This window comes from Typopeltis vanoorti, chromosome 23 (genome assembly GCF_054136105.1).
Source record: "Typopeltis vanoorti isolate ZY-2024b chromosome 23, IOZ_Tvanoo_1.0, whole genome shotgun sequence".
Taxonomy (NCBI): Eukaryota; Metazoa; Arthropoda; class Arachnida; order Uropygi; family Thelyphonidae; genus Typopeltis; species Typopeltis vanoorti.
The window spans coordinates 33700078-33712475 of NC_143571.1; the positions used below are offsets into that span (position 1 = coordinate 33700078).

The 12398-nt window shown below is 34.1% G+C and overlaps 1 protein-coding gene across 1 annotated transcript in view; it reads right to left on the bottom strand.

Moving 5' to 3' along the window:
- Positions 1-11334: 11334 nt before the first annotated feature.
- Positions 11335-12398, bottom strand: part of LOC150093765 (myogenic factor 5-like) — a 40485-nt gene continuing 39421 nt past the window's right edge. The window contains exon 4 of the mRNA XM_090412732.1: positions 11335-11973. Within this exon, the coding sequence (XP_090268858.1) occupies positions 11849-11973 (125 nt within the window). The 3' untranslated portion in view covers positions 11335-11848. The remainder of the gene's footprint in view (positions 11974-12398) is intronic.

Genomic DNA, 12398 nt, shown 5'->3' on the forward strand with positions numbered 1-12398 from the left:
CTACTTGTTATTGTATAGATAGGTTTGTAATTTATCTTCATCTGGAGAGACTATAAATATGGATTAAGTTGATATACATAACATATAAGTATATTGAAATAAAAAAACATGACAAAAATAATGAAATGTTGACAGTGAAGTAATTATAGCCTTGTTAACCGAGTCGATAGCGTCGATCATGTAACCATGGATGTTTGGGAATGTCATTAGATAGGAGATCATTTAGTTCCTCACTGTGAAATTTCCATGCCTATTAAAAATCTGAAGTCACTTGAAAAAATCAAATTTAATGTTTGGTCTCTAGAGAAGAGTTTCCAAGTTAAAACATAAATAAATAAAATAATCACAAAGGAGAAAAGAAACTTAGACCACCCTCGTTCTAATATACGAGGGTGGTCTGAAAAGTTCTCGGTCTCTACCATAGATGGCAACACTATCGGCAAGATTTTTTTTTCTAAGTTGGTACATAAGCATTCATGTATAATTGCAAGTCATTCTATCAAGTAGTTTGTTTTATACAGCTGTCTGAAGCAAAAGTGTTGTCTGCATCCCTTGAAATGGGTATCCCGCTTCTTTTACGAATAATTTTATAAAAATTATTCGTAAAAGAAGGTTTGCCAACAGAAATTCATTCGAAATTCATAAAAGTTTGTGGGCACTCTTCTCCTTCGTTTTCGACAATTAAGAAATGGGCTGCCGTGTTTAAACGTGGCCTACCAGCCTTGAAGATGATCCACGTGAAGGACATCCAAAAAGTGCAACAACACTAGAAATCACTGATCAAGTGTACGATATGGTATTGGATGACCGACGAGTCAAAGTGCGTGAAATTGCTGAGACTGTAGGCATTTCAAAAGAATGTGTAGGATATATTTTGCATGAAGAATTGCAAATAAAAAAGCTTTGCGCAAGATGGGTGCTGCGCTTGCTCACATCAGATCAAACACGCACTCGCATGAAAATCTCTGAACAGTGCTTGGAGCGTTTTAACAAGAATAAAACTGATTTTGTGCGTCGATTTATTACTATGGATGAGACTTGGATTCACCATTACACACCAGAATCCAAACCAGCAGTCAAAACAGTGGACAAAAGCCGGTTGTTAAGCGCCAAAGAAGACAAAGTCGGTTCCATCATCAGGAAAGGTCATGGCATCGGTGTTTTGGGACGCTAAATTCGTTTTGTTTATTAATTATCTTTAAAAGGGTAAAACAATAACCGGTGAATATTATTCCGATCTTTTGACCAGACTAGACGAAAAAATTCGTGAGAAAAGACCCGGTTTACAGAAGAAAAAAAATCATCTTTCATCAGGACAATGGACCAGTCCACAAAGGTGTTTTCGCAATGGGAAAATTAAGGGATCTGCACTATGAATTGTTGGAACATCCACCCTATTCCACAGATTTCGCTCCCTCTGTCTTCTATCTCTTCCCAAAACTAAAACTCTTCCTCGCTGGTCAGCATTTTTCTTCGAATCCTGTAGAGGGGTGTTTTGCAGATCTTACTGAGAACCACTACAGGGACGGGATAATGACACCATCGCTGGAATAAATGCATTAGTCCTAAGGAGATTATGTTGAAAAATAAAAATTATAAATTCGTTTTTTCATTGTTAGGCTGAGAACCTTACAGGCCACCTTCGTATTACAGGTTTACAATCTTTTGGGTGAATTACATGAAACATGCGGATGCAGACCATTTTTACAGATTTACCTGGCGGTTTTTTTTTTTTTTTTTTTTTTTTTGTCATGCATTTCTATGGGTTGAAAAGAACTATTTCTAAATCCTGTCACAGATTTTAAAACTTTTTTTAATCTACTGTATGGAAAGCTGAGTTGATCATTCTTAGGTAAGGGTAAAACCTTTTCCATGAGACCTCTCAGATAGGGAATAATACTCTGAGAACAAACAAATATCATACAGAGGAATATCAATCGGTTATGACTACACAATGCGAATAGATAAATGTTAAAAAAAAACATAAAAAGAATGAGATGGAGAAAAAATGTGTTTTTTTTTTAACTAAATATTTTCACTCTCTTCCTGTAGATAATATCGTGTATGACGTCACACATTACGTCATGCAGTCCGCCGTGTCCCGTGTTCCAGTTTGAAGCTTTCAGAATTGCATAATTCCTTTAGTCAATTTTAACAAATAATAAAAAAAAATAACTATAATGTTTGGTAAGTATACTTTTTCACTTTTTTTACAGAAATGATGGCGGAGATGCCCTAATCGGACGCTTTTCTCATAAAATCTGTTTTGTTATGTAGAATTTTCTGATGGAATATAGTGTTTATGTACATTATTGATGTGTTGTTATGTACATCATTCATTACTCCATTAAAATCTACTCAAAGAGATTTATTTCCTTTCAATTCAACGAAATATTTCCTACTAGATTTAGTTTGTCTTTTTTTTTCTTTCTCTCCATTTTACTTCAAACCTTCAGATAGCGAACTGACATAACTGCAATAAAAATGATGTAGAAATAATATAAAGCTTTCCTGTTTCCATTATTTCCCTACACAGGATTCCCATACTTTATTATTATGTGTTGGCAAAATGCCAAGCAAGCCAACGTTTCTCGTACTGGATAAAAACTATTTGAAGTACCTACACCAAGCAGTCTTCAAAACTTTGCCAATTACAAGAGCACTTTAGTTTTTCGTTTTCTTTCTGTTTTTTTTTTTTTTTCTCCCCTTTGAATATCAGACAGCTGTTCCCTTTTGCAAATTACCTACAGTACTAACAGACAGAACATTTTATTCATATCGCAATTGTAAAAGAAATACGGATAAGAAAAAACAATGTTTCTGTATATATATATGTTTGACCTAACAATATTCACAATCAGAGTCACATTGGACAGTTTTACTGATAGAACTGCTTCCTACACCTTTTTGTTATTAATATATAATCGATATATTTAATGTATTTCATGAGCGTTGGATATATATATATATATATATATATATATATATATATATATTTGGATATATATGGATATATATATATATATATATGGATATATATATATATATATATATATATATATATATATATATATATATATATATATATATATATATATACAGTAAATAATAATATAATATATATATACAGTAAATAATAATATAATATATATATACAGTAAATAATAATAAGCATGTTTTTTTTTCATAATTTCATAATGATCATGAAATTAACATTACGTGTTTTTACTGTCAAAGTTAGAAGAAAAAAATTACTAAAGACGCATGCGTGATTGTACGACGCATAAATAATATTGTCTGTTGCTTCAGCCTGCTATAGAAGCATATTAAGAGAAGTGGGAAAAAAGACACAATTTAGTAAATACGCATGCGTCATCATTGTACTATACATAAATTAAGAGAAGTGAAAAAAAAGTAAATACGCATGCGTGATTGTAATATACATAAATTAAGAGAAGTGAAAAAAAAAAGTGAATACGCATGCGTAATTGTACTATGCATAAACAACGTATGTTGTATTGTTGTTGACTAGGCTGTTTTTAGTAAGATACTGAGAAGTGAAAAAAAAAAACATCTGGAAAATTCTTATTATCCACTGATAGATTATATATATATATATATATATATATATATATACACTTTACACAGGAATAAGACCTGGTTATATCACTTATTCACAGGTATTCTACATCTCAATAAGGTGACATGGGGGTGCTGTGTGTCTGCTTTGTGGACTTCCAATTAAGATCTAATTTTTTTTTTTTTTTCATTTAATTTTTAGAAGTTTCAGTTGGAACTTAGGTTGAAATTCCATTTCTATATACAAATATACAAAATCTTATAATGATATTGCTAAGAGATGATGCTTCGAAAACGCTGTAGAAGAAAATAAGACGTTTTAAGTGTCACCAATCTCTTATATTTGTGCACTTTGTTTTCTTTTTTTTTTTTTAATGAAATCACAATCCAAGACAGCAATTTGTTTTCGTCTGTATCAGTTTTTGGCAGGTGAATTCTGAAACGCTTAGTTTTGTTTACAGTCAAGTATTGTTGTGTGCTTCTGACAACGTCGTATGTATCTAATAATATTCGTTGCCCGCATCGTCACAGGAATAAAAATTTCGCTCTGGCTAGACAGTTTTTTTTTTTTTTTTTTGAAGTTCTATATGCGGGATCTTTACTGAAATTTTTCATGTCAACTCAGTTTTTGTTTAATTAGCCAATCTGTAGTGACAGAATTAGGGAAAGAAAGTTATGTCTACAGCATATAAGCCAGAAAAGATTCTATGTTAAATCGTGATAAAAAGGGCCAGAGGCGTCGACAGCAAATACCAGGATCTCTAAAGCGAAAAAAAAAAAAAAAAAAAAGCAGAAAAAACTTATCCTTGGGCTCTTAAAAATGGAGGGCCCGGGTGGTCTTATCCCTTCCGCGTCTCATTAGGATTGGGCTTACCCAATCAAATCTTCTATTTCATATTTTCTCTAACTCAATGAAAAAAAACAAAAAAGATGTTGGCAGATTTTCGGAAATACACAGGTGGTATTAGCAAAGGTAATAGTGAAATTCCACACTCAATCCAGATATTCAGAAACGTGTCTTTAATTAATTATAGATCAAGTGTGGAAATTTTGATTGGTATATTCCTCTCCCATGCTTGTTGGCACTCATCAGTTCGGTCATTAAACATTGTGCGCGCGCGCGCGCGTGTGTGTGTGTGTGTGTGTGTGTTGTACTTTTGAATGATGTCAAGTACCTGACATCAGTCAAATACTGGTTGCAAACAAATTCGATCACCCTAATCTCCAATAAGGTATATGTTAAACAAAATGCATTGGGTTACTCAGTAAGCAAGCATATTATATTATAGATCATTTCCCGATGCTGGCTTAGTTGAAAGACAACTGAAAAGATTTGTGAAATATGGGAGTATCAATTGATCTCAAATGGCATGGTCTTCTTACAAAGTTTCACGACACGCACGCGCACGCACGCACACACACACACACACACAGTGATTTGATGAAACTATTCGCTTTACGTAGGCTGAGATATCTGTCACCACCCGGAAGCTTAGATCAACTGAAGATTTCGATGGTCGATGCAACATAATATTTTATTCATGTTCTTGTTTCCAACCTCTGGCAGTAACCAATCCGCCTCTCATTTCTATAGACTTCTACACATTCGTGTCACCAAGAAGCAAACTGTTAAATACCAGCATGTGGGTGCGGGTTGTGGAATTTAAACTGATTGCTGGTATGAAATATAAGCCTGGGACGTGCAAATAAACGTGGTTATTACACAACGATTGACAGCGACCAATTTAACAAAAAAAAAAAAAAAAAAAAGAAAGAAAGAAATAAACCTATCTACATACTTGTCTAAAAAAGTTAAATTAAATTCATATTGAAATTTTGACCAAAGCAATTCGTCAAAAACTAAAGTACGTAAATAAAACAAGAAATAATAAACAACTTTGGAATGATCTGAAAAGTGACTGTTCGATGACGTAATTCGTTATCGCAGTAATTGGACTGAGAGCCGTTTGATCTTTTACACCGTAGGCAGTTGATTATAATTTGCAAAGCATATTCTCAAGTTTATTCCTGTAAGATTTAAACCAAAACCGGGATTATTATAGATGTGATTAGAGATTCTAAATACCAAACTGAAGTAAATTTCAACCAATCAGCCAATTGGTTACTGTACCCGCTTTTGAATCAGCCGACTATGGGTTCAAATCCCATCGTAGGCATAGATGCAGCGATCTCGAGCAAGCAGGATTACAAGATTACCAAACACGGTACTAGAAAAGAAAAGTATGTACGATAATTCACATGAAAATATCCTGATGCAGTGGCTCACCCGGGGGGAGGGGCAGGGGAACGGTCTCCCCCCAAAAAAAACACTAGAAAATTTTCCAAAAATCTTTTCCTAATTAAAATTCTTTTTTTTTTTATTTATGTTGTGTCATGTCTTCTATTTCTATACTACTTATGAATTAGCCGTCACATGAGGTGGGAATACCCTATAGCTCTCGGGAATCACGGCCGCTGTGAACGGTTCGTTTGGTTCTGGCGCGGTTCGTTTGCCCGAACCGGGCCAGAGAAGATCACGAGTATCATGTATTGGTGATCATTGCAGATGCTCAGTCATAGGTCGTATGTGATGAGTAGTGTGTATTCTCAACTCAACTTGGCCCCCACCTAAGATTAAATCTTGAGTGCTCCCCCCCCCGATTAAATCCTGAGTGTGCCACTGTCCTGATACCTATTAAAATCATTGATAGCCTTTGACCAGCTATCTCTGATAACTAAAGGTGGAGATTGACTGTTCAGACGACTACACCTGTTGCTGAATAAAATGCGTTAGTGGTTTTTTTTTTTTTTTTTTTTTTTTTTTTTTTAGCTGATGGCTTGTTAAAGCGGAACGAAATCGCATACAAATTGTACAAAATATAAAATATTAAAACTGGAAAAAAAAAATGAATGGGCTGAATGTGAAAAGAAATGCTGTTGGTAGTATGTGGGAATATACTCCTAATTTGCATTTCTTTTATTGGAGCCTTAATGATTTCATTTTCTGATCCCATCTTGAACACGACACAACATTCTTATGACTTTCCATACTTTTTTTAGATGCGCGCCCTTCTTTTTTTTTTTTTTTTCTCTCTCTCTCTCTCTCTCTCTCTCTTCTTGCTTCACAGAATATGATGAAGGTGCGCAAAATGTCTATAAAGAAATATTAATAAAAGCTCACTTGTGAGTACTAACAAGTTAATTTTCTCTGTATAAACAAACAAATGCTAAGTGTAACAAGGCAATTACGATTCCTGTCGCTGTCTCAAGGGTATTCCCGCTTTGCTGGACGTTCTCCAACTTCAAGAAGACACAAACAGTATCTTCGCGGGGAGTTGGATAAATATTGACAACGACTACTTTATTTGATGCCTTTATTTCATTTTTATTATAATTCCTGAAGTGCCTTGTGACCCCTTAACGATCCCCTTTTATACTAAAAATAGAAAAATGAAAACAACGCTTGTCTTGAACGTGACTCTCGTTATCAGGCGAAGACCGGGAGCTGACAAAACGGCAGGGAATATTTCTTGTAGCATTGGAACCCCCCTTTCCTCCTCCTCCTCCCCATGAAGTTGGGAGTCAACAGAGTCAAGTAGAAATCTCCTTAGTGACATTTTTTACGACGTGCAAATGGCAGCTAATAAGTGGTAGTACCATCTGGCCACCATTCTCTCCCTTTTCTGTTTACTATAACAGGGATGCGGACTTAAAATTTAGTAGGCGGCAAAGTTAAGTCGTTTCTCCTTTCCCCTTTTTGGAGAACAGGGTTTGGGTGGCGGAAAGGATCTCACAAAGAAGAATTTCTGAAAGATCTCACTGCATGTACGTAAACAGACAAGCATATATGTAAGAAGACGTTTACATATATGCATATATGTAAACAGACTTCGCTTCCTGTTTTCTGTACAAAATGGAATCAACAGCTTCCTCCACTTTTCATTGCAAGTTAGTGAATCTAACAGATGAATGAAATGGATTCCCACAGGACTGTAGAGAAAAACCTATTTGTGATAAAAAATAGTTTACGAATACGACTCTTGCGGCGATCTATAACTATGGTTTTATAAGTATGTTTTGGGATGAAACTAGTCGAGCCTTTTAATTAAGAATGAGGGGTAATAAAAAAAAGAAGGAAAATAAAGAAAAATATTTTTTAAAATTTTCAATTGGATCTATGGAAAGTTCCTTTTTTTTATCATCTCGCAGAAAGGAAATACGATGGGATGAGGTCAGACGATCAACAGAAAAAAAGGTCGTTGAGTTACTAACGATGATGATTTTTCATTGATGGCATCGTTAAGATGACATCGTCTCTTTTTGAGTAAAACATACATTTGATAAATTTATCAGAAAAAGAAAGAAAAAATACACTTTTAAATGAAGAAACAGAGAGAGAGAGAGAGAGAGCATAGGAACATTAACTTTCTGGTTGTCCGATCAAATGATCAGAGAACGCGTCTGGATTTTGACTTCCCCACTTACAAATGTTATGAGGATTTTTCTCTCCATTAAGTCAAGTTCGCATAACTGCTTCCTCTGCTCTCTCTCTCTCTCTATCAAACTCTTACATTAGGCGATGAGTAGTATTGTTTTGACTCAAGATCGAAATCAATTATAATGCCGTTTGATTTCGATTAAACGAAAGTCTGAGGCATAGAACACAGCGCCCTCTGGGAAGAAATCCAAAGGGAAAAAAAAAATGAAGCTAGCAAACATTAATTATTATTATTATGACGATGATTTCTATGCCCTAGCTAAGGACGTTAACTTTGTTACTAGTATATAAAAAATAAAAAATATGTTTCATATAAAATATTAAAACGTATTTTATTCAATACTATTCAAAATAACGATAATAGCATGTACTCCGTGCAAGACTACTTATCCACGTATATATTAATAATAAAGTCAATATTCTTCTTAAAGAAGCCAACTTCAAATATTAAATTTAAAAAAAAAAACTAAGAATTAAAATATTTCAGATGCTACATGAAATATCTCAATAGCAAAAGAGAAAGAGTTCGCCTGAATTTTATTTCCTACTGAAGGTTAAGAAAAAAAAAAAAAAAAAAACGTCGAAACGGTATTGAAGAGGTACGATTTCAATCAGAACTGCAGTTGATATCAACGTGAATTTCCTGAAAAATCGGAGCAACTTGGCTGCTGCTGCTACTATCGGTGTACACTCGTAGCACACACGAATGCACCTGGTCCCAAAGTATAAGTATCGATAACGCCCTGCAGTTATTGTTGTAGTTCTCAATAACACAATAAACAATAACATATCATTTTAAGTGTAAGTGCAGATGATCAAAAATAATACGGTTTATATTATTACTGCATGTTACAGAGTAAGAAGTGTAATAAAGTGGCCTCTACTTTATAATTAATTATTTTGATACTTTGCAAATCAACTATTTTGATTTGTGAAAATCAGTACATTATAAAATGCTTTAGACCACTCAGCCTCTTTCCGGCCAATCAGACTACACACGGATGTCAGAAACAGGCCTGTAGTGTCGGTATACTGACATGGGGATTGTTCTGATGGACATCATTGGATCCTTTCATCCTTGGACACACCTTGTCCGCTAATTCTTACTTGCAAATTATTGTCATACGTGGTGACAATGTGGTCCAATGGATGTGGACTCTTCCAGTAACACAAATGCACCGTGTCACAAGGCTTGCATCGTATAAACTTCTTCCTTTTTTGGCCTTCTCATTCTCCTTATTTGAATCCCATCGAATATTTGCGGAATCATGTGCAACGCAACATCCGCCGACCTACGACAGTCTCCCGCTCGGTCGCTGACCTGTGGGAGCTTATTCCGTCTACTTTGTCCAAAATACCTCACGACACCTTCCCTGGTATAGCGGAGTGAATGTTAAGGAGATAAGTACAAGGGGTTATTTAAGTCAGGGTTTCCCCCAACTTCTTGCTGGAGTCCTAAAGCAAGCAAAAAAATTTTGCGGAGCCCCACAACTCAATCTTTAAAATAAACACGAAAAAAAAAGGAAGAAATCAATAAACACTCACCATTTTACAATTTAGTGATCCGTAAATTTAAAAATTTTAAATTCATTTTTAATGACTACAGTGCATTGTTTTGAACTTTTCAGAGTCTAGTATGATGGACCATATCATTTAAGTGAATGTTTGTAAACAATATTCGCGGAGCCCTAGAATTCCAGTTGTGGAACCTCAGGGCTCCGCAGAGCCTGCTTTGGGAAACCCTGATTTAAGCCAAAATAGCCGCAACACAGGTAAATGGTCGTAATGACTTGGTTCATCAGTGTATTTTTAATTATTATTATTATTATTACACAGTATCTCCATGGCGTTCCTGAGACCATTAAAATTCTCCTTATTATTAGTTTAAAATAAGCCACACACACACACACACACACACAGAATTGTGATGCAAAAAACATATGAGATAATTATTCCCAATTTCTTTTCAGTTTATCCTTTTTGGAAAAATAAATAAAATTCTTTTGTATCTTGTACATAAAATTCTGTGCATAGAAAATCTGGACACGCATTAATGATGTCTTAGTAAATGGCTTCGTATTTTAATAAGAAACTATAATTAATATGACGTCGAATGATAATTACTCGTGGGTGATGGCGAGCTTTTAATAATAAGCACAGATCAATACAGATAGAAAGCAGATGCCACTGCTTGGGAATTTTCTGTATGACGCGGGCAAACCATAAAAGAATGTTAATTAGTTTCTTGTCATTTAAACTAAGTTTATTCAAACAGAAACTGACGCTTGAGATGAAATCAAATGCTTCTTATTATTTTGAGTAAATTAAAAATACAAAGAAAGTACAAAAATTTAGATGTAAAAAAAAAAGTTGATCTCTTGGTCTGAAACATTTCTTTTTTTTTTTATCTGAGCATTTATTTAAAAATACATAAAAAGTGTATTTTATTATTAACTAGAATAATATATTTACTGTACAACAACATTTAATTAGTTTGGTAACTGATGATTTTATGAAAAAGTTGAGCTGTTAATTTATGAACTAATTGTGAACAATTGCACCTTTGTTCTTCTTATTGACAGTTCTGAGCATGCGCAACGCCTGTATTAAGAATTTAATCTCGTTAGTCGCATGAATGCAATAAGAATAGTTTCATATAACTACATATATTATCTATAATATTCGTAACGTATTTTGGCAAATGAGGCCTGATATTGAATCAGCTAATAAGATGTAATCGCATTGCATTCTGTTAAAGTTGGCATCAACCCATTGGATGACAAAAAACTCAAAATATGCCACGTGAATACATAATGAAATTAATTTTTAAAAAACAATGATAATCAAATTTAGTACATTCACAAATAAGAGCATTGTTGAGTCAATAATGTACCAAAAGATCACAAACTTTATGACAATGCAGATAGAACTTAATTGAATGGTCTATCTTTGATACTGTTTGATTAAGCATATTTTGCTATTAGGTAAGTAAATGGCTTATTTTTAACATCTGAAATGACAGTATATTTTCAATATACCTCTTTTCCCGTGCACAGAGCTGTCTTAAATTGGTTTTATTTGTCTCTATTGCCTTATACTCGTATATAGTAGTTACCCTTAAGGCACTTTTATTGTTCACATTCGTTAACAATGCCAGCATTCAGCTATTTTTTAAGGCATTTTTAAACGTAATAATGCCATTTTCACCTAATATCTTTATAAATATCTATTCGACGAATAGGCAGAAGATGAACATAGAAAATTTTCACACATTTAATCATCAATGAAAATATTTTGATCTGAAACATTGGGCAAAGTTGCCATCGTCATAACCTAAGCTTATGCAAAATCAAAAATATTAGTTAATATTTATATAATATGAATGAACAACACTGGAAACTACAACAGTTTTTTTTTTTGTCAAAATTCGTCTGTCAAAAATTGCACTTAGAAATCAGTGTTATATTTAAAAAACACATTCGTTATTTTCTTTTCTTGATTTATCTTTTTTTCTTTCTCTTCTTTCATCTCATACAGAGGGCGTCACCAATTTTAGCTGTTCGCATGTCATATTTTACCGTCAAAATGATAATTGCACTTCTAAAGGTTGCCTTTCGAAACATCCGATGATAGGCGTAAGTTCGCGGATAATATTTAATAGCTAAGTCCCGTCGACCGTCTTTTTTTTTTTTTTTTTTTGGCTATCCTGGGCATGCCTGTGTGTTCATACCTCATCTTGGATCACCGGTAAGTTCTTTCAGAATCTTACGTTTATACTAGCCTTTCGGAGGACACAGAAATGGCATTAATAAGACCGCTGTTACCGGGAGTGATGCTCTCTACAATAAGGGACAAGGAATCCAAACTAGATACTGCAGTTCCTTGATGATTGTCACCTAAAAATAAAAATAAAAATTTAAATTTTAACTAACACAATAGTAACATTATAATCTAATTTGCGACGTACAAAAATGCATTTGAATGCATGGAAATAATATCATGTTTTGATGTCAACTAAGCATGATAAGCTATTTTATATTATAACTGTATTCGTCATTTCTTCCTAATGCCAATCTCAGCGAAAGCGAGAATATCTACGATGAATAACCTTTGACCTTTTACTGTCCAGTCTATCCCAGGAATGCTTAGCCGTCCTCCGCGTCTTTCCCAGAAAACAGAGTTGGATTTCTAAAAGCATACCGCCAACTAGCTCTGTGTCGTCTACGACTATCCTGGTAAGCGTTTGGCATTCGATGACGTCATCGTTAAATGTTTTTTCTGGGCTTTCGTCTCATTTTCAGCACTTTGTACATTCGTTTCT